This window comes from Musca vetustissima, unplaced genomic scaffold (assembly GCF_032173495.1).
Source record: "Musca vetustissima isolate MV318-11 ecotype Yass unplaced genomic scaffold, APGP_CSIRO_Mvet_v1 utg6369, whole genome shotgun sequence".
NCBI classification, from domain to species: domain Eukaryota; kingdom Metazoa; phylum Arthropoda; class Insecta; order Diptera; family Muscidae; genus Musca; species Musca vetustissima.
Genome location: NW_026889093.1, coordinates 617861 through 641544, shown reverse-complemented (window position 1 = coordinate 641544; position 23684 = coordinate 617861). Strand labels below are relative to the sequence as shown.

At 36.6% G+C, this 23684-nt stretch overlaps 1 protein-coding gene and 1 long non-coding RNA gene across 2 annotated transcripts; both read left to right on the top strand.

Annotated features, from left to right (window-relative positions):
* Nucleotides 1-8509: 8509 nt before the first annotated feature.
* Nucleotides 8510-9233, top strand: LOC133336833 (uncharacterized). Its single transcript, XR_009754560.1, has 2 exons — nucleotides 8510-8649; nucleotides 9127-9233. It is a non-coding gene; the product is annotated as an uncharacterized LOC133336833 (long non-coding RNA).
* Nucleotides 9234-9971: 738 nt separating this feature from the next.
* LOC133336842 (calcium/calmodulin-dependent protein kinase type II alpha chain) lies at nucleotides 9972-11520 on the top strand. Its single transcript, XM_061545120.1, has one exon. It carries the CDS (start codon nucleotides 10019-10021, stop codon nucleotides 11486-11488), a length of 1470 nt encoding a protein of 489 aa, XP_061401104.1. The 5' UTR covers nucleotides 9972-10018; the 3' UTR covers nucleotides 11489-11520.
* Nucleotides 11521-23684: the final 12164 nt, after the last annotated feature.

The window sequence follows — 23684 nt, the reverse complement described above, 5'->3', positions numbered from 1 at the left end:
GTGTATAGATAATCCTTCCAAGAGTCCTTTGTATATAAAATCGCCTGAAAAGGTTCACTCTTCCTCACGTCTTCCTTTTATAGAAGGTCCTATAAAGTTGAAGAAAATCTCTTCTAAGTTAAGTTCCATGGTTGTTCTATCAATAGAAGCCCCTTCAAAACTGTTCTAGCTTATGATGGCCACTCTAGTCAAGAAGACTTCTGAAAACGTCAATCGTCACCTTCTTTTAGGAATTCCTCTGAAACCTCTGAAATGCTCTTTTTCTAGGTTTCAAAACCTAACAGAAGTCTTTCAGAAGAGGTTTCCTTTTAGGGTCTATTATTCATATTCTGCTTCAAGAATTTCTCAGGTTTTTTAGTTTTTAGAAGACATTCCGTCTCACGGCTCCTCTATGTATCTCCAGACGACACGCGGAAACCTCGTTTTTGACAATCAAAAATTGTTAATGAGACCGCCCATTCACGGTTTCAAAAAAAAAAATTGATTTTTATTTTTATGTTATATTAACCTACAACTTCTCAAGAATGTCTCTATAAAATTTCAAGTGAAAATCTCAACAACTCTTGAATATATAGCCGATTTTTTCCAATCGATTCCAAATAATAGGCGATTAAAAAAATCATTTGCTAATTTTCAAGGGTATCCCTCAATTAGAAAAATGTGCAAGGCTATCTGTGTAGAAGACCTCTCAAAATCATTATTCTATAGAGGGAGTATTGTACCAACAGACGACCTCTATCAAATACAATTCCTCTCAGAACTTTATCCCTCAAACGCTGCAGTTAGTAGAATGTCCCTCCCTTCTAATAAGATAAGCCCTGCTGAAAACATGTCTATCCAAGGAAGAACTATTTAGAGGGTTTATATTCAAAGAATTGCGTTGAGTATAATTCTTCTATAAAATGCTCTTCATGAACCATACATCTACAAAAAATCCATTCATGAGACTTTCAAAAAATCCCCTGTGATGTTTTACGTCTACAGCCTTTCCTATCTGAAAAAGTCCTTTTTCAATTTGAATTATCCATAGATATATTTCAGGACTATATATCTAAAGAAGTATTATTATGAGAGATAAATATCAATAGATATTCTGTTACCGTAGAGGCTAAGGAAGTTTTTTTTTAAATAATATAGATATACGCACCTGTTGAGACCTTCCATAGAGAAAAAATCCTTCTTTGAACTTGATTCAAAGTATTTATAGGTATATTCCTCTACAGATACATATAATTCTTTGGAAGGCTCCGAAATGTATGGAGGGCCTTTTTGATATTCTCATATTTCCCTTCAACTTCCCTTACATGGTGTTTCTCATTTCTAAACAAAACTAAAACTTTATTAAAAGCCTACAGCCCCCTCCTCTATAACGTGCGAACAGCAATCGGATATGACTAAAACAAACTTATAAAAAGGCCTTCAGAAATACATGTCAACATTAAACAGAATAGTGAGAGACAGAGAGCCAGCAAGTGAGTGAGTGAGTGAGGAAAAAACCAACTGTGTCAAAGTTATGGCCATCAAAGTTAGTTTGAGATTGTATCTTGATTTTTCAAACAGAAACTGTCATGGACATGACTAAATCCACTCCCATCTAAAAACCCACTGTTAATGGCATTCCTAGTAGTAGTAGTCGTAGGACTAGCTTTTAACAAACAATGAATACTTATTTGTAAACCTAATATAATTTAATTGGATTGTTCAGGCAACAGCAGCAACAACAGCAGTGGCAGAAGTATCAGTGATAATGAGAGATGTGTGTGACGATGATGTTGACAACTGACACTCACCCTCGCTCGACCCCCAACCCAATATACAGCTTCATAGATTTTTATAACCCCACAAAACATTATTGTTGCCTTATTACCATGCAACACAGCGGCCTTTACAACCAACAGGCGGACGGACAAACAAAAACAGAATGGCAGACAGACAGACAAACAGCGGTATCAAATAGATATGCTTGTTGATTGGGTATCATGTTTAACCATGGATACTTGTAATCAACTTAAGTTAATGGCAACCCAACAACAAAAGCCAGTAGTCAAGAAGCTGCTACTTCAGCTTCTCGTCTAATAGCCAGCCAAACAAGCCCAAGAGGCGAGCATCAGTGTCATCCAGGGGGGATAGTTGGCCGGATGGTTGACTCGTTGGTTATATCCAGGAATTTTTATTATTGCGGTTGGCATGATGTGACATTTTGTTTGAATACCTGTCAATAACATTTCGCCAGCACTGTGCCATACGGCCAACCAACCAGTCAACCAGCATAGAGCAGAGTGTGGTAAATTAACTCTTATTCATGCTCTCCCGTCCATCGCTCTCTCTTCTTAGTTTCTCTATGGGGTTCTCTTGTATGAGGGGTTGTGTGTTGTGGATACATTTGAATGGTTGGGGTGGAAGAGTGGGTGTTTCGGCGTGTGTGATTGTGTTTGTATGTGCGTGTTGATTTTTGTATATGATTATAAGCTGCTGTGTTACTGTCATTTTGACAGCATGAATTTTCCATCAACACATGTTTCCGTTTCCCGGAAATATGCCGAGCAAATAGAAAGAAGAAAGCACAATAACAACAAAAAGACGGCCATGGTAGCTTAGATAGATAACCAACGCACACACACACACACGCATACAGGGAAAATAACTTACAACAAGCACGCAAAAATATGTACAGAGAGGAGACATGTGTTGTGGGGTTGTTGGTTGACGGTTGGGTGGGTGTGTGTGTGTGTTGGTGTGTCAGTGTATGCCCAGGAGTGTGCGTGTAATACCAATTCAAATAATAACAACAACAATAGCAAAAAAATCAACATAACCTGTTACACTTTTGCGGGCCAGCGAAAATTGAAAACGTGCTGCTGCAAAACGTATGCGATTTCGCCCCAGTGTACATACACACACGTACGCATTAACAACCCCCCAAATTGGCACTTGCTACCAACCCCGCTTCTCTCGCTCTGCCTCTTTTCCTGTAACATGTACGTGCCTATGCTTCGGTTCTTTCGCATAACCAGAAAATATACTGCGTTTGGAAAATGTGGAAATGTGTGCGTGTTTTTTCAGGGATATTTTTTTATTTTCTTTTTCTAATAATTTTTGTTGGCCTACTAATTTCTCCTCTCCTCGAGTGTGTGACTCTCGCTCTCTATACACTCTCTTTACATTTCTCTTGTCCCATATGTGTGCATTTCGCCTAAGAACCAACCAACCATCCATCCGAAAAAACACATCGAAGAAAGTGTGTTAATAAATTAATCAAGAGCATTAATTAAATTTGAAATTAGTTGTAACCCGCACTCGTTTACACTCGTATTTTGTTGGCCAAAACACAAGCACTCACACACACACACACATCGAAACACACAAAGACTACCGTCGACCACATGCTTTCGGATATCTTTTTGTGGTTATTGGGGTGCTACTATTTGGGGTCTCTTGTTGCGGTTTTTCACATTTTCAGTTGATTTGTCTCTTCTTGCCTTGGCCGCAGTTGAAACTGTCCTTGACGTACAACAATGTCTATTTGGAAGGTGTTTGTTGGTTGTGTTGTTGTTGTTGTTGTTGGTTAAGGTGGCAGTGGTTATTGTCGATGTGTTCTCGATAAGATAGCAATGTTATGTGGCGATGTGGCACAGTGTTGCAGGGTATTTGTTATGAATAATGGGATTTTGCAGAGAAATCCTTTTTTGCAATTAAATATAAGTAAAAAAATATTTTTTCGAATTGATAATTTGAAAGGTGAAAAAACACCGGTTTTACAATGCAGACATAGACACCGATTTTGATCACTGTGTTTGATGATATGCAGGAAATGAGAACAGACTGATTAAACAATGTCTCATAAAGAATCTCATAGAGGTTTTCTATATATATAGTTTATCGAAAATGTTATCTACATATGAAGAATCCCATCATTGATCGATAGTAGATCTCATTAGGATCTTCTATATAGAAAACGTCATAAGTGTTCCTACTTATAGACAACCTTCCATAGAAGACCTTTATAATTATGCGCATTAGAAATCGATTAAAAAAGTGATCCTTATTCTTCAGCTCCTTTGATTGAACTAGTCCATTTACTAAGGTAACAAATCACATTTCGTTCACTATCTACTTGCTTGATCGATCAAGACAATAAAGCATTTCTTTTGAAGTTCTTATAAAATACTTATTTTTTTAATATACCTTACAAGTGCACTGTGGATAATAAGTAAAGGAGTATCTTTCAAGGAACATCGATTTATACAAGATATCTGAAAAGTCTTCTACAAAAAAGACCCTTTAAAAGTGTTGCAATCTATAGACACATATCCAAAAGACGTTTTTCATAAGCAGATACGTCCAACCTTTGAAAATCTTAAAATTATGGAGAAATTCCCTGAAGATTTTTTCTATTTATGGAAGAAAGTCTTATATCTTAAGAAACCCTATACCCAATGTTATTCTATCAATAGAAGTCCCTCCAAAAGTTTTCTATCTTAACAAGACAATACTCCAGAGGTCGTCTATCTGAATAAGGCTTGAGAATTAATATTCTGTATAAGAAGGCCATGCAAATGATTCTTTTCCACGCATGATTTATTAGAAAAAAAAAACATTTTAGGCTCTTCTGCCTATAGACCTCTATAAACAGAATTATTTCCAGGATTGATAGTCCTTCCAAAGAAAAGCTATTCTACAGATGACCATATAATGGAAGGAGATTCCTAAAAATGTCTTATTAAGGAAGATTTTTTTCCATGGTAACATGGAAGAAATATAAGTCCGTCCAAAAGTGTTCTTTTTTAAGAAGACCACTCCAGAGGTCGTCTATCTAAATAAGGGATCTGTGACATATTTTATAACATTAAACTCCCCTCCAAGGAGGTCTGTAGAAGGCCTTAAAAGGGGTTTAAAACTATCTGAAGACCTTCAAAATGGTTTTCAATGCAAACAGGATCTATTGTCTAGATACGACTTGAAGAACTTCTCAGTTTCTTTGGCTTATAGAATACCTTCCGTTTCAGGGATCCTCTATCTCCAGACGACCCTGAGAATTACTATTCTGTATAAAGAAGGTCATTTTAGTGATTTTTTCCACATACGATTATACCTTTCTAGGCTCTTCTGTCTATAGACATCTGATAGACCTCTATAAACGGAATTCTTTCCAGGATTGATAGTCCTACCAAGATTCCTATAAAGAAGGCCATATTAATGATTTTTTCCACATACGATTTATTAGACAAACCATTCTAGGTTATTCTGTTTGTATACATCTAAAATACCTCTATAAACGGAATTCTTTCCAGGATTGATAGACCTACCAAGAATCCTCTGAAAAGACTTCTATGTTTAGAAAAGCTATTCTACAGATGACCATATGAAGGAAGGAGATTCCTAAAAACGTATTATTAATGAAGGATTCTCTTCCAATGTTATTCTATCAATAGATGTCCCTCCACAAGTATTTAATCCTTAGAAGATCACTCCAAAGGTCGTCTATCTTAAGAAAACTTCTGAGAACGTATTTTATATAAAGGAACTCCCTTCCAAGGTATTTCCACCTATAGAAAGTCTATGATTCCTGCGTATATGAAGTACCCCTTTCCAAGGGGTTAATGTCTTGAAGATGGATTGTAATGCAAACAATACCTGTTAGGGTCTGTTGTTTACATTCGACTTATAAAGCTTCTCAGGTTCTTTGGATTACTGAATACCTTCCGTTTCAGGGCTCCTCGATCTCAAACGACTCTCATAATTAATATTCTGTATAAAGAAGGTCATATTAACGATTTTTTTCCACACACGACTTATTAGACAAACCTTTCTAGGTTCTTCTTTCTACAGGCATATCAAATACCTCTATAAACGGAATTCTTTCCGTGACTTTAAATCTGTAAATCTTTCAAAACCAATCCCAAATAATTACATAGTTGCGGTCTATCTATGGAGTTTATAATCACAGAACTCTTTCAAGGATTATTTATCTAAAAAACGCCATTTAGAGAACATAAATCTATAAAATAGTCTTTATAAAAATCCCTATTGGTCCCTAAACATTCTGCATTTTTTCGATAGAATTTATCCCGCTTAACAAAGTAGTTAAATCATATTTTGGTTGGTTTGGAATTTCTGCGGCGATTTTAGTGATGAATGTGCTATTTTTAAATATTTAAAAAAAAAACAATAAATTTTAAGATACGAACTTTCAATAGCAATTTTTATAATTCATCTCTTGTATTTATCCAAACAGTGATACATGGTTTCATATAGTCACTCCCGTCCAATTTTGGCTCTTTCTTTATTGATTTTTGGAAAAATCAAATACATTCTGAATCTTTACATTTGTGAATCTTTTGCTGTTGCATTTTTGAGTACATTGGCTCACGTCAGAATATATGGATGTTTTATCGACAGAAAAAAAACGAAATGTCAATCAGTATATATATATAGTTGGAGTCATTGTACAAATTAATTTTTAAGATTAGTTTTTTTAAATACGGCTATAAATCAAAATCTTTATGTGTTTTTTTATTAACTTAGTGTGGGGTGATAATAAAAGGAATTTTAAATTTTATTATTTTTTTAATATATATTCAGACGTAAATAGAACTTGAAAATAAGATCAGAAAATTATTATTGTTAATAAAATTATATGCACGACCTTTTTTATCCATTTAGTAAATTTGAAAAATTATTGATGATAAAGGTGGTTATGAAGATCACGATATAGAAGAATCAGGATACAAATATACATGAATAGCACTGTGTTACAATTTTTGGGGAATGGAAACTGCCTTATAGGAAATAAACCCATGGCGCGGTGGACAGATTCGGATCCGTAAATTTTGGAACCAGATATTCGGATATTGCTAATTACATATAATACATTTTTGTTAACAAATTTTAAATTCGATAAACATGTATGGGGAGGATTTCAGAAGTAATGGGCCGCTAAATATGATATTAACAAAATTTAAAAATGATTATGTTTTGTGGAGAGGGAGTTCATTGATTGGGGTTTTTATTATTTTTTCTTAAAAAATTTGGCCATTTTATGGCACAGGTTCCAGAAGGAGTGGGCCGATGTTGCCTATCATGGAACTTAAATTTGGAAAAATTTAAGATGTGCAATTTTAAATCCAACCTACCAATCCACTACAAATTCTCTAAATCGTACTTAGTCCAAAGGAACTTGGGGATTTTACCTGATATTTCGAGGTGTTACCATCATTAGTTTGACTTGATTTAATCTCTATATTTATGATATCATTAGACCGATTTCAAACCACTGTGCATCGACTGCGTATTTATTTAATCCACTGCCTTTTAATCGGGCAATAAGAACAACAACAAAAAACACATCTATTGATAATCAATAATGAGTGTGTTGTATGGCAACAAAATCCCAAAAGAGATTCTCTTTTTAGAATTAAATGTTTCTCTCTCAATGACTATCTCTTTGGCATCTCTTTTTTACAGAGATAAAAAACTACCCTTAATAAAATACATAACAAATGAATTGCCAACTAATAAAATATCCCTTTTTACATTCTTTACAGGGTTGTAATTGCAGCTAAAGCAGAAGAAGAAGCAGCTGAAAATCGACAACGACGACAACCACTTGATTGCAATGTGTTATCATCATTGACAGAGAAGAAGAAGCAGTAGCAGCATTAAACAAAAATTACCCTTAAAATAAGCAGTGTTGCCAACCCTCTGCAAGGAAGAAGAGCAAAAACATTACCGCTATTCGAGCAACAGCTAAATAACTGTTATTCAATCAGGAAATCCAATTGGGAGAGTGTGTGTATTTTACTCTCTCTCCCTCTCTCTCGCTGTTTGTGTTATGGTTTTTATGCCTGGGGATGGCAACTAAAATTGGTGGTTGTTGTGCCGAATAACCAAGTTTTCCCATTTATTGGCCCCCATTTTACGCTTCTGCGCATCACATCAGGCAATAGGAAAAACAGGAGCAGAGCAGACGACAACGACAGTTAAAAAGACACCGAAGAACAAAAGTCCAATAAGTAGAAAATTTCCCAACTGTTTCAGTGTGTGTGTGTGTCCGTTTTCTGTCTGTTCTCTGTGTGTGAGTGTGCGTTTCGTTTCGTCTCTCTCTCATCAGCAAAGCAACCGAACAACCAACAAACCAACCAACCATCATATCATCATAGCCATCCAGAGCGTGTGTGTGTGAGTGCGCGCGTTGCGGTCTTTAACAGTTCTTTTGCTCCAACTACGACGATAGCAGTACGACGACACAACGACTACGACGAGAAGGAAAATTTCACACATAGAAAACGCATCGCAAAGTTGGAAAATGTAGATACAAACTTTTTCTCTGCTCTGTGTGTTAAGTGTGCTTCGTTCGTGTCGAAAAAGAAAGATTAAAAGTAGTAGTACTCCAGTACTCTCTAGTTTAAAATATATATTTAACAAACCAAAAAAATACAAGAAAATAAATAAAAACATTATAAATAATAGTAGAAAAATTACAAAAAAAAACACACACAGAAGAAACCTAAGTAAATAATTAAGCAGAGAAAAAAACAAGTTGTAGTGAACAAAAACCTCAAGAACCTGAAAAAACATTTAGAAAAGCATTTTTTGTAGCCATCCGCTAGTCAAGAAAAGAGCCACACATACACACAAAACTGTTGAACGGTAAGAAAATAATCGAAAATAGAAAAATAAAATTAAAAAAACTTGGTCTCCTTCAAAAGCTGTTCCCAAAGCCAAAAAAATCTAACCATAACCATCATCATCGATAGAAAAAATAACTTATCATTCATCCAACTAGTCAGTCCATCATCTACCACACCATCCAACCATCCATCCTTTCATTTTTCCCCCTAACACACATATATTCCTCCTTTAGCCTGTAGCAAAAGTAGACCAGCAAAATAAAAATAAAAAGAAGAAGACAAAACAAATTTTTTTACTTTACAAAATCTCTCCATTAATCAATTGGTATTGTGTGTTTCTGTTTCTTTTGTTTCGTTTCATTTTTTGCAAAAACCAAAAATATATACCACCAAATATCGGACTCAAATCGATTCGGGCGAAATTCATCAATGCGAAAATTGGAACCATAATCCCAATTTGGTCTGGTGCGAATACGAAATCAAAAAATCATTACAGGACAAGGACTGATTAGAATTTACATATACATACACTTCCGTTATTCACATTTTCCCCCTGAATCTGGGTCAGTTGGAGTTGAGACAAGCAAGCAAGCAAGCAGGCAAGCCAGCAGCGAGCGAAGCAGTAGCAGAGAAAGCTGTAACACACACAACATACTCCTCGTCGTACACCAGCACACCAACCAACCAACCAGCCATTCAGCCAGCCAACCATAAAAACCGAGTCATTTTTATTTAGTTTTTACGGCGGAAGAGTAGAGCGCCAGCGGAGAAGTGCCTGGTGTGCCGACAACGACGACATTCAGCACCACCATCAAAGCCACCCCATACGACGACGACGACGACTACAAGGAGGTGTGCCATAGAGAAACAAATAGAAGAGAAGAAGAAGCAGCAGCAGCAAGCAGTGTTAAAAATCAATTGTATCGACGACGACTAACCAACATCACGCTAACGAGTGACTGCAAATATTCACTTTTTTCTCCAACTGTTTGGCCTAAAAGGATTTAAAAACATTTTTTGGTGAAAAATTAAAAATTTTACATCACTTCGTAACTGCTGACTGATTTGTTTGTTACACACATAATCGGAGTCTTCTGCTTTGAAAGAAAAGAAAAAGGAAAAAAATCCCGACACAAAAAAATCTTCTCGATAATAATCCAGAGAACAACAAAAAGCAACAACAAACATCACGAAGTCAACTCCTCACCTTTAACCAACTCACCACACACAAACACACACATCCATACTCACCTACTACTCATCACTCACTCGCTCAGCTCAGCTCAGTGTGAAATTGGACGAGCACCCCCTTCCCGCCCAAGTGTTTTCTCAATAGAGGGGTCTTTGGATTTATTGCCGCAATAGATTTTCTGAAGTGTGCCATCGCGATGGCTGCTCCTGCAGCCTGTACGCGTTTCTCGGACAACTATGAGATCAAAGAGGAACTGGGCCGAGGCGCATTTTCCATTGTGAAACGTTGCGTACAGAAATCGACAGGGAATGAATTCGCCGCCAAGATCATCAATACAAAGAAATTGACCGCACGCGATTTCCAAAAGCTCGAACGCGAAGCGAGAATCTGCCGCAAATTGCACCATCCCAATATTGTGCGACTGCACGACAGCATACAGGAGGAGAACTATCACTATTTGGTATTCGATTTGGTCACAGGCGGCGAACTGTTCGAAGACATTGTCGCCCGAGAATTCTATTCGGAGGCCGATGCATCGCACTGTATCCAGCAGATATTGGAGTCCGTCAATCACTGCCACCAGAATGGTGTCGTACATCGTGATCTGAAGCCGGAGAACCTATTGCTGGCCAGCAAGGCGAAGGGTGCTGCTGTCAAATTGGCCGATTTCGGTCTGGCCATTGAGGTGCAGGGGGATCATCAGGCCTGGTTTGGTTTTGCCGGCACTCCGGGCTATCTGTCGCCCGAGGTGCTCAAGAAGGAACCCTACGGCAAACCGGTGGACATTTGGGCTTGTGGTGTTATCTTATACATTCTCCTGGTCGGTTATCCACCGTTTTGGGATGAGGATCAACACCGCCTGTATTCCCAAATCAAGGCTGGAGCTTATGATTATCCATCGCCCGAATGGGATACGGTAACACCAGAAGCCAAAAATCTAATCAATCAAATGCTTACCGTCAATCCCCACAAACGTATCACAGCTGCTGAAGCCCTCAAACATCCCTGGATATGCCAACGTGAACGTGTCGCCTCCGTGGTTCACCGCCAAGAAACTGTTGATTGCCTCAAGAAGTTCAATGCTCGTCGCAAGCTGAAGGGCGCCATACTAACGACAATGCTGGCCACGCGGAACTTCTCCAGCAAGAGTATGGTGACCAAAAAGGGCGAGGGCTCGCCCGTCAAGGACTCCACAGACTCGTCGAACGCCACCCTCGAGGATGACGATGTGAAGGCCCGTCGCCAGGAGATCATCAAAATCACCGAACAACTGATTGAGGCCATCAACAGTGGGGATTTTGATGCATACACCAAAATCGGTGATCCGCACTTGACTGCGTTTGAGCCTGAGGCCCTGGGTAATCTGGTCGAAGGAATTGACTTTCACAAATTCTATTTCGAAAATGTTTTGGGCAAAAATTGCAAAGCTATCAATACCACAATTCTCAATCCTCATGTCCATTTGCTGGGCGAGGATGCCGCTTGTATTGCTTATGTACGCTTAACACAATATATTGATAAACAGGGCCATGCCCACACCCATCAGTCGGAGGAGACACGTGTCTGGCATAAACGCGACAGCAAATGGCAGAATGTCCATTTCCATCGCAGCGCCTCGGGCAAAGTGAGTGGAGCAACGACATTTGATTTTACATCACAAAAGTAGATGGATGACGACGACGACGGCGATAATGATGATGATTGGCGACAGTGAGTGTGTGTCAGCGAGACAGCGAAAAATAGTGACAGCGACAGTAACAGTAACAACAGCAACAACAACAACGACGAGGACGATAACAACAACCGACCATCATCAACAACAGCAGCACTACCACCACCATCACCACCACTTCGACGATAATGACAATGACTTCAACGCGACATCGACACCGACGACAAGCTGTCTACCAAATGCCGTTTACAACAACAACAAGATTTTTTTCTTGAAAAAAATTACAGACTACTGTCGACACACCAACCAACCAACCAACAACAGCAACACAACTATTTACTATTTATTACAACAACAGCAACAACAACAACATAAAACAAAATAATGATGGAGCAGAGTTACAAAACAAATATGAGCAACACCATGAACAACATTTAGAGAATAAGCCGCAAACGAGGAAGAAGAGCAAGAATAACATCATGAGCAACAACAGGAACAACATCATCAGTTGTTGCAACATGTCACACAATTGTTGTTGTTCTCAATGATAATCACTGGCATGCGAAGCGATGTTAACGCGAAGAGAAAATCGAATAACTAAAAAAAAAATTGTTTTATTTTTTGTAATAAAAAAAAGCTGAGAAGAACACAACAACAACAAGAACATCACAGTAGCAGCAGCAACAACAACAACTACTACCACAATTCTATTTATTTATTTTATTTTTCTAAAGTGAAGTGAAGAGCAGCAAAAAAAGCGGGGGAGACAAAAATCATCAACTGAAGAAGAAAAGAACCAGTCGTGCAGATCAGCAGATACTGCTGTCAAACGGCCCAAAAATCGCTGGTAAAACCCAGAACCGAATCGGGGAACTCTTTAACAACCTTCTCTCCACTACACCTCCTACAACTATTACAACGCCTACGACTCCTCCACTCGATGTAACCAAGGAGATGATGAACATCCATGTAACGAATCGAATTAAGCTCCGGGTGGTATTGGGCCCCCCAAAAACAACAACAACAAATCGAACCGAATCGTCGTAGTTGAATGATACTTATGATGTGATGAGAACAACAAGCCGAAGAATACGAAGAAGAAGAAGCAGCAGCAGAAGTTGAAGAAGTACGAGAACAACAGCCGCAACAGCAGCAGCACTTGTCAGTGTATCAAATTACACAGATATTTTTTGCGTCTACGTCACCATTTTTTTTCTTACTTTAGACTCTTATAAAAAATACAAAAACAAAAAACAAATATACTTATAATTATAATTATAAAACAAAATAAAATAAAAATAAATGAATAAAACAAAAACAAAAAAGGAAAAAACCAAAAAATTCGATCGAATTCTTAAATAAATTATATCACAATTTAATAAAAATAAATAAAAGTAAAACAAATAAATGAAAACAAAAACAAAACAAAAAACATGAATAAACAACAAAACAAAAAAAAACAAAAAACCCAACAAACCCCCCAAAAAAATTATACATGTAAACATTTAAAATTTAACTAACTAATTAAATTTAATTCTAAAATAAATTCTAATTAAATTCTCAAAAATAAAAAAACCAAAAAAAAAAAAAAAACAAGGATTGGCTTTTATTTGCGGGTCTGTAGTACAGATAGATAGGGGAAGGGTTGTAGGCGAATATTCTTAGGTTAAGCTAATACTTTTGCGAATATCCGGGTAGATTTTTTATGTTATCTCATGCTGCATTTGTTTGTTGGTGACCCTATTGTACGTGACAAAACGATATATGTTTATATGTAACTATGTTCCGTGTGATTCTAGTATAAGGTTTTAATTATTTATCATACAAATATGAAATCATATTTTGATGAGTTCGTGAACAACTCTTAAATTAATGTTCTACAACATATTTTTTTCTAAGAACCGGAATTTAAATATATATAAATATTTTAAAATCAGTGAGCGGAGCAGTATGGATGGTCAGGGCCGACCATAGAATACCCTACATAACTATGACGAAAATCTAACTTTCTACGGTTTTACATTCTAAGCCTGAGCAATATTTCGCAATATTTCAATAGATCCATTTTCTAACCCTGATATATTTCTCAAATTTTTTTTCCCGAGAATAATATTTACGCCATGAAATAAAAGTTTGATAATGGCCTCTGGAGCGACTAGGAAATCTGATAAAATAAAGTTTTCGGCTCATAGCACCTCTAAATATAATCTCAACATCACCGAAAATTATAGGCGTTGTCCTTGACCAAACTGGAACTTCATGTAAAATTTCAAAGCTATCGGAGCGATATTTCCGCTCCATAGTTTGGTAATGGTAATATTAAACAATGCCAGAATACGTAGAAACATGTCAGCATTTAATTTAAACTACCACATCCAAGTACAAACATCAATATAATTGGTATCACTTCAAAGGTCAACGATCCCTCTTGGATATACTATCAACTTCTTGGGTCTATCTTCAGGAGTAAATATATACGCCCCAGAATAAAAATTTTGTCAATTTTCATACAAAAGTCTGGGTGCATTTGACCTGCTAAATATTGACCGATCCCTTCATTCTGTGTGCAATTTTGTGGTGTTCGGGTTATATTCGTGGCCTCTAGAGCCGACCAGAAAAACAGACAAAAATTATGTTTTTGATCCATTTCATTCACTAAATATTAAGGGATTATTACCAAAAACAAAAGGATCTTCTTTGGCCAGAACCCATCCTACATGCAAAAATTTCGTGACGATTGGTCCATAGCTGTGCCCTGTGCCCTGTTTACTAATTATAATGGACAGACTGAAGCACGGGCCGACACATACTTAAAGGTGGGTTTAGGATCAGTATTTCGTGGTATTACAAACCCTTGGCGCTGCACAATGTTATAATATTCAGCAACATAGTTGTGTAGGGTATAAATAGAATAAATATACAAAAACGAAAATTCGTCGGGACCCTTGGAAACTTCTAAACAACTTAAACTTAATTCATGTAAAAATATCGAATGAGATAAATGCTACAACCTGAAATCCTCCACAATATTTGATTCACAGTTCGAATGAAATCTGTTGAAAATATATATGGGGGGGTATATCTAAATCTGAAAATAACTACGTGTCTAACTCGTTACTTTTTTCATGTCACTATAGTGTGGTGAGGGGTATACAAATCAGCAAATTCTATGAATACACATAGATATTGAAACTTTTCGAATAGCTTAGTTAGGGTTCCAAATTAACGGACATTTAATTACGCCTATATTTGTACCCGAAGGGAGCGACCCAAACTTTGCACATCGTAATATTCACCATAAGGTGTAGTGTACATTAAATTTGTCATTCCGTTTGCAACACCTCGAAATATGTACCGGATAACCCATAAAGAATATTCGTACCAAAAATTTTAATATTGACACAAATTTCTAGGTAGTCCCCATATAACGGTGCCCGCAGTATTATGTATTTTGATGGTTTTGGCCACCTTTTCAACCAAATTGTCAAATACCAAACTGTCATTTAGTATTTTGCGTTCTTATTGGAATTTTGGACACATTTTTCAACCGAATTGGCTAAAAATTGGTACTTTTATTCTCATTGGCTGTCTCACTCACACGTTCCCTGTTGTGGTAACACCACTATTAGGTATTTTTTAGAATTTAAAATCACGTCTTTTTCGGTATGTTCAAGGTCATATCATAGGAGCCCCCATTATTTTAGATATTTTCAATGTCATTCCCATGGCGGAGGGTATAAAAAGTTCTGCCGGGCAGAACTTAACATCTTTATACCCTTCACCACACTGTGGTACAGGGTATTATGTCATTGTGCATATGTTTGTAAAAGGCAAAAATAATCGAGATAGACTCATGGTTCCTTTTGAGAATATGCATAGAGTCACTTTCTGAGTCGATTTATGCATGTCCGTCTATCCGTCCGTCCGTCCGCCCATGTATTTTTGTTAACAAAATACAGGTCGCATTTGTGATCCGATTTGGATGAAATTTGTCACAGTTCACTTATTTGGCCCAAGGACAAACCCTATTGAAATTGGGAAAAATCGGTTCAGATTTAGATATAGCTCCCATATATATTTTCGTCCGATTTTAGGTAAATAGTGCACCAAAGTCCATATATATCCTTCAATTTGCACGAAATTTGGCACAGCGTACTGAATTAGGTCCAGAGTGATGTGTGTCAAGTTTCGAGAAAATCGGTTCAGATTTACATATAGCTCCCATATATTGTTTCGTCCGATTTAAAGTAAATGGTGCACCAAAGTCCCTATATATCATTCGATTTGCACAAAATTTGGCATAGAGTACTGAATTAGTGCTGATGTGTGCCAAGTTTCGAGAAAATCGGTTCAGATTTAGATATAGCTCTCATATATAGTTTTTTTTTCGATTCTATGTAAATGGTGCACCAAAGTTCCTATATACATTTCGATTTGCATGAAATTTGGCACATCGTACTGAATAAAGTTTAGAATGATGTGTGCTAAGTTTCGGAAAAATCGGTTCTGGTTTCGATATAGCTCCCACATATACATATATATTCGTCCGATTTTACATAAATGGTGAAATTGATGTAGATGCTGTCATAGCTTCCATATGTATTTCGAATGGAAGTCTGAATGAAATTAAAATTTTAAAAGTGCGGCGAACGAATAGCGTGTATTACTTTTGCTATAAGTCGTTTTTCATAAATTTGTCTCATGGTACAAAGTCGATTTTAAATCTGCCCGAATGAAATTAAATTTATCATAGGTTGCAGAAAGACTTGCGTATGTTCCTAGGAGGGGATACATATGTACAATATACCCAAAGTGGTGAAGGGTATCATGTAGTCGGCCCATTCCGACTTTACTGCTTTCCTTACTGATTTAGAAATTTGAATTGTGAGAGCTACCTACTTCTAAAAAGTATTGCAAATATTTTTTCGCCTAACGAGAACCATTTGGTGAAACTATGAGGCTAAAACCTTTAAAATGCCGAAAGTGCAGCAGAATCTCTATATTGGAGCTATATAAAAATATGAACCTTCTCGAACATTTTCATAAGAACCCAGAATGATAAATTGCAATCCCTTTAGTGATTCAAAATAAACTTCAAAGTACTGAAATGAGCGAGATCTTCATATTGGAGCTATCTCATGAGCAATATAGACATTTTTCTTCAGAAATGTATACCAAATTACAACCGAATAAGATAAATACTTCAAAATACCGAAAATGTGGATGATAGATAAAGACGGAAGCCGTAATAGTAGATACAACTAAACGAGAATATATAAAACAACCGAACTATGTCTAAATTGCCGTGTTGGATTCTCAGGGAATAAAATACTTTTTGGCAGAAATATTATACTTGATGTAGGCCCCCATTTTGAAGGGGTTCTATATCCTGATATCAACATGTCCCTTATATAGTTTTTTTTTCCGATTTTGAACGAAAATTTGAATTTTTATTCAATATTTGTTGGATTGAATCATCGAACGATAGTCCATTTTTTTTAATGAATTACAGCGCTAACTTAGGATGGGTACAAATGTTCAGCGGCTATTGATCCACGTAGGTAATAACCTTAAAAATTTTATAAAAAATTATGTATATAGAAAATATTTATAATTTGTTCTTCAATTATGTGTGAAAATACCTCAAGAATGATTCTTTAACATACAAATGTAACCGGTTGATGACCGTTGGGTTAAGTGATATCAATTTTGTTTGTGGCTTTGTTAAAATAAATAACGTAATGTGTTTTCTAAATTTTCTAGAAAATCAAAATATGTATGAGGACTTAAAATAGACATAAACCACTTTCAAGAGGCTATAAAAGACCTGTCTTATCAGATGCCTTAGGCGCATTTTCAAAAACGAAATTATTGAAATATTGCATTCGAGGTTCTTGGTATAAAAAACTCAATTATGTGTGTATAGGTCCATCACTAGCTCCCCTATTGAGTTCTCGCCTCATTTCACGTATTTTTATGGTCCTGATCTCATTTTCAAGCGAGTTGGCTAAAATTCTCCATTTCGAATTTTCAATGGATTTAAAGCCTATAGCCAGACAATTTTTATAGTAGGTTATAGTCCATATACTGGTTCAGGCCTAATTGGATCGATTTTTCCAACCTGACTATCGTAATTTAGTATTTCGCCCCTATCAATTTTAGGTATTTTTTATGCGCACATCATGGTGGAGGGTATACAAAGTTTACCCACATTCGCAGATAATTTTCTGTATAGGTCCAGGTTTTGTCTAGACTTTGAGTAGGAAAATGTAATAGTTTTGGTTTAGCTTCAATATAAAAGTGGAGGCACATACGAAAAGTTTAGGAATGGTATGATAAATCGGCATAGTTTAACCCTTTGAGCCCCGAATATTTTTCTGTGACCATTGAGCAGAGATTTTATGCCCAAATAAAATCTAAACAAAATTTGGGGTCATATAGGGCAACTTCAACAAAAGCAAATGCAATATCAATTATTTTTTAGGCAACTATATATATATATATATATATATATAGAAAATCACATAACTTGACCAAAAATTCGATTAAATGCATGCTTGACAAAGGATTAAATGCATGCTTGATGTGTGTCTACTTTCCGATTTGAACTAAACTTTGCATGATCTTTTATATTTACCAAGCCCATGGGACCCAAAAAGTTAAAATGTTAAATATTTATAAATCCGATATCAGGGGAATAGAATGTTCGATTACAAACAATCTTTGCACAGCCTATTACCATTATCAAGCCTACATCAAGTCCGAACCTGAGACCCCGTTAGACCATTACTTCTGGCATCTCCCCCAGAAATTGCTAACATTTTTAATATTTATAAATCCGCATGTCCTATTTGATCCAAATTCTGCGCAGCCAATTATCTTTACCAAGCCTAGATCATGTCCGAAGTTTAGACCCGTGAGACCACTACTTCTATTAACTTCCCCACATAGGGTCAATATTTTATAAACTCGTAAATTTAAATTGAAGTGAATTGAGTAAATCGGTTATTCATCAATATTAAATCGAAAACGTCCGCAAACCATAGACTGAGGGTAAATATTTATCGGCAACTCCGACTGAAAATTTTTCCACTTGTTTTTTTTTTCTCAGAGGATAAAAAATTTCATGGCAGTAATTTAACATGACATGGGCCACATATAAAAGTCCCGGCAGATTTTAGGTATTTCAAATGCCTACCTCCGGTGAAAAGTATAAAAAAGTCGGACCTCACTTTACTTCACTTTTACTTATTTGTAGGCCCAAAATACTTTCACTGTTCACTTGTATTTCTATTTACCTCTTGGTAAACGTTTCTTCAAAAGATCCATGTTTCTTTTAGGAAATCTTTATTACACCTTTCCTTTAGATACTTCCAAAACAATGGAACACATGACCGACCATTGAAGCTAACCTAATCGTTGCAAGTAAAATTATTGGCACAAGGCTTATGCTGTCAATCCACTAATACAGGTTAAACAAATTGTGCCCTTCATTGACTTCACGTTGAAAGTATTGTGTAATCGCATAGTTTTTGCTGCGTCATTTCCATATGTCGTCTTGAATTTCCGTTTCCTTCGAATAATGTGACGCTAATCGATTAGCTCTCTCTGTCTTTTGTAACAATCGCAGATACTATTGTCCGGCCACTTGACTTGAGGCGTCCCACGTACTTAATTTAAGGCTTCATTGACTAGACACAACAGCGACAACCGTTCGTCGTTGTTGTTGTTGTTGGCATTGTTGTTGTCAGCATTTATACGCAAATAAAGAGTTCCATTCCTGGGGCCACGAAGAAAGACTAGATTCCGTTAAGTGAATTACGTTGGGGGTTTTTTATGAAGGCATTAAACGGAATCGAATGAAATGAATGCCTGCCACTGCGATGATGACGACTCCTATTCAAACAAATAAACGGGAAGAGTAGCATTGTGATGGCCGTTAATGTTCAATGATGGGCCAGGCCAATCCTTCTCAATGCAATGACAATGCGACCTTGACATTTGTCGATGTAAACATGGGCAACCGGTCACTGGATGTTGGCGAGGGGGAGCATTGGGGTGTGTTGAAAGATAATGGCCTTGATGGTTGTTGTGGCTACACTTAAATAGCCTTATTTGGTTGTTTGGCTCCATGTGTGTGTGAGTGTGTGGATAGATGAATGGTCACTAAATAAATTCGTGGTTTCTATTCAATTGCCACAAATGAACCATTCATTCAGTCAGTCAGTCAATCCGAGAGCGAGTCATATCCATATAATAATCAAATAAACAAATTATTGTATTTGTTGATGTTAGTGTTAGTGTTGTACAGCGGACAGACATACTTGTAATGTAACTGCATATATCTTAGATTTCTTTATGGGTTTAAGGTCGAACAAATTGGTATATAAATTTACGAGGGGGTGGGAGGGGGTGTGCTGTTTGACTGATTATTCCCAACACCATGAGGTTATATTTAAATGTTTTATATTGTCAAACATCTAGAGACCTTCAATAATTTAGATATTTATTGTTTGGTTGGTCCTTGATATACATTTTTGCATCAATTCCATCCATACTGGGGAATTTATCTTCAAGAAAAAAATGAATCATTTATTGGTTTCTGGGTCCTTGAGACAATTTTTTTCTTCGAGTTGAAAACAAAATATCAAACTAAAGACACTCAGGTTGAACATTAAACATACCAAAAATTACATGGACTTATTTATAACATATTCTTTGAAAATGTTGTTTAACCACACAGATAACCACTTTGTATTGCTAAAGTATAGTCAATTCATTGAAATATCCATCAAAATTCCTAAAAAGATCTACATGTGTAATAGGAAGATGTGTCACCCAAATGAGAATTAAACATATTAAAGTAGATCGAACTCGATTAAAACAAGGCCTGAATTCGAAAAATAGCGAAAATAATGGTGGTGCTATTTGCTGACTATAACCGATCATGAACCCACATTACCCTTATATGGGGGCTATTAATTAAAGTTAAATTTACGAAATCCTCAAAATAAAAAAAAATCGAACCAGTGAGCGGAGCAGTATAGTCGGACGGGGCCGACCATACGATACCCTACACAACTTCCATGAAAATCTAACTTTCTGTGGTTCTATATTCTGAGATTGGGCAATATTTCGCGATCTTTGCACACTTTTGACTGTCTAGAGATCAGCAAATGTTACTAATAATCAGTACAGCCCCTCTAATTACTTGTCCAGATTCTCGAAAAGTACAAATAATTAAATTTTCGGTCCACTTCATCCGAAAAGTTATTATTTGATCATCACCTAACATTTTAGGCGTTGTCCTTGACCATAACTGGAACCTCATGGATCATTTCAAAGCGTTCAGCGGTATATTTCCGCCCTCCAGTGTGGTAATAGGTTACTAAATAATATATGAATACGTAAGCACCTGTAAATATTTAAGTGTAACTCCCGCATCCGAGTACCTACGACAACATAATTGGTATCAATTTAAAGGTCAACCACTCCCCTTTCATATACTATCAACTTCTCGGGTCTATGTCCTTCAGTGGTAAATATATACGCTATAGAATACAAATTTTATAATTTTTCACACAAAAGTTGGGGTCCATTTGACCCGCTAAATATTGACCGATCTTTATCAAAACAGGCATGCTTATTCTTTGGCCCGATCTCATTCTCCATGCAAAAATTCGCGGTGTTTGGGCCATAATTGCGGCCTCTGGAGCGACCAGAAAATCAGACAAAAATAAAGTTTTTGGTCCATTTCATCCCCTAAATATTAACCGATCTTTTCCAAAAACAATAGGGGTCTTCATTGGCCAGAACCCATCCTACATGCAAAATTTCGTGAAGATTGGTCCATAACTGTGGCCTGTATCGTGTTTACAAATTATAATGGACAGACGGACGGACGGACACACATGTCTAGATCGACTCAGCTAGTCGAGATATGACGATCGGTATACTTAAAGGTGGGTCTAGGACCAATATTTCGCGGCGTTACAAACTTTTGGGGCTGCACAAAGCTATAATACCCTGACAACATAGTTGTGTAGGGTATAAAAATATAGGGCCTATACCAAAACGTGTAAACAAATTTATATTTTTTGTTATGAATACAAACTAAAATATCCGCAAAAGGGGTAATAACAGGTAAGAATCTTGAGCATTACCAAAAAGGGGCGGAATTTCTATATGCGGACTATGACAAACCAAGGAACTGTATAAAATATTTTCAACGAATTTCAAATGCTACATTACGTGTACTTCGTTTGGAAAATGCACATAGGTCCAAAATAATACAAAACCAGTGAGCGGAACAGTATAGTCGGACGGGGCCGACCATATTATACCCTACACAACTTCCACGAAAATCTAACTTTCTGTGGTTCTATATTCTGAGCTTGAGCAATATTTCCCTATATTTGCACACTCTTGACCGATATAGATCAACCAATATTACTAATATTCAATACAACCCTTCTAAATTCTTGGCCATATTCCCTTCACCGTTTGTTGTGTTGCGATGTTCGGCTTTCAATTGTGGCCTATAGATCGACTCGAAATAAAACAAAAATTAAGTTATCTAGTTAATCACAAAATTATTATCTGATCATGATCGAAAATTATAGGCATTGTCCTTGACCATACATAGATCCTCATGGAAAATTTCAAAGCGATAAGGTCTATATTTCCGCCCTCTAGTGTGATAATGGGTTACTAAATAATATCTGAATACGTAAGAACCTGTAAATATTTACGTGTAACTCCCACATCCAAGTACATTCGACCAAATAAATGGTATCAATATAAAGGTCAACCACTCCTCTTGAATATACTATCAAGTTCTCGGGTCTACTTCCTTCGGGAGTTAATATATACGCCATAGAATACAAATTTTGTAATTTTTCACTCAAAAGTCAGGGTCCATTTGACCCGCTAAATATTGGCCGATCTTTATCAAAACAGGCATGCTCATTCCTTGGCCCGATCCCCTACTCAATGTAAAATTTCACGATATTCGGGCCATAATTGCGGCCTCTGGAGCGACCAGAAAAACCGACAAAAATTTAGTATTTGGTCAATTTCATCCCCTAAATATGAACCGATCTTTACCAAAAAACAATAGGGGTCTTCATGCAAAATTACGTGAAGATTGGTCCATAACTGCGGGCTGTATCGTGTTAACAAATTATAATGGACAGACGGACGGACACACATGCCTAGATCGACTCAGCTAATCGAGATATGACGATCGGTATACTTAAAGGTGGGTCTAGGACCAATATTTCGCGGCGTTACAAACTCTTGGGGCTGCACAAAGCTATAATACCCTGACAATATAGTTGTGTAGGGTATAAAAATGCTAAGGAACTATTCCAAGAAATATACTGAAAAAAAATTTAAAATGTATATTTGGCGCCAGAAAAAATCTTTATCTGAACTCCAAATCGCCCAAGCCCATTCAGTGGAGCAGCTTCGAACATTTTTGTGTAGAGCTCTATATCTCAGTACAGATATAAACATGTTGTGGCTGGTTATTGTCTTTGACATTTAATTATCAAAAATTCGTACCTAAAACCCAGGATAAATTAGTATTATGTATTTAAATATTTGTACAGTTTTTTCAAAGTCATATTTGGCGAAGGCGCCCCGTCCCGGAGTAGCTACGGCATTATAATGCGGCACATTTGTCATCCATAGGCATAGCCTGGTAGTTATCATTGCTATCAGTCAGTTTAGTATTTAGATCCTTCAAAGGTTCTATTTTGTTTTAATATGCGATTCAATGTTTGACGTTTAAGGTTATATTTTCTAGCAGCGGACGTTGACGTCTCAAGGCCACACACACCATCAGAAATAGGGATTTTCCTTCACATTTTCATCAATAGAGGAACGTTTAGTCTTATATATGTAATTTCGAAACATATTTACTGACTATTTTTAAAGAAAACCGCAAAAACAATTAGAGGAAATAATATAGCACTTTTAGTATATCCCCATTTTAAAATGCCCAATCTACCCTTAAAGTACTTTCTATAGTATTTGTCATTTTTATACCCTTCTCCGCCCTGTGGTACAGGGTATTATATCTTTGAGCATATGTTTGTAACAGGCCAACGGAAACGAAATAAACACATGGTTCCTTTTGAGAATATGCATAGAATCACTTTCTGAGTCGATTTATGCACGTCCGTCT

Coding starts and splice junctions, on each gene's coding strand:
- LOC133336842 (XM_061545120.1), top strand. CDS start 10,019: ATGGCTGCTCCTGCAGCCTGTACGCGTTTCTCGGACAACTATGAGATC.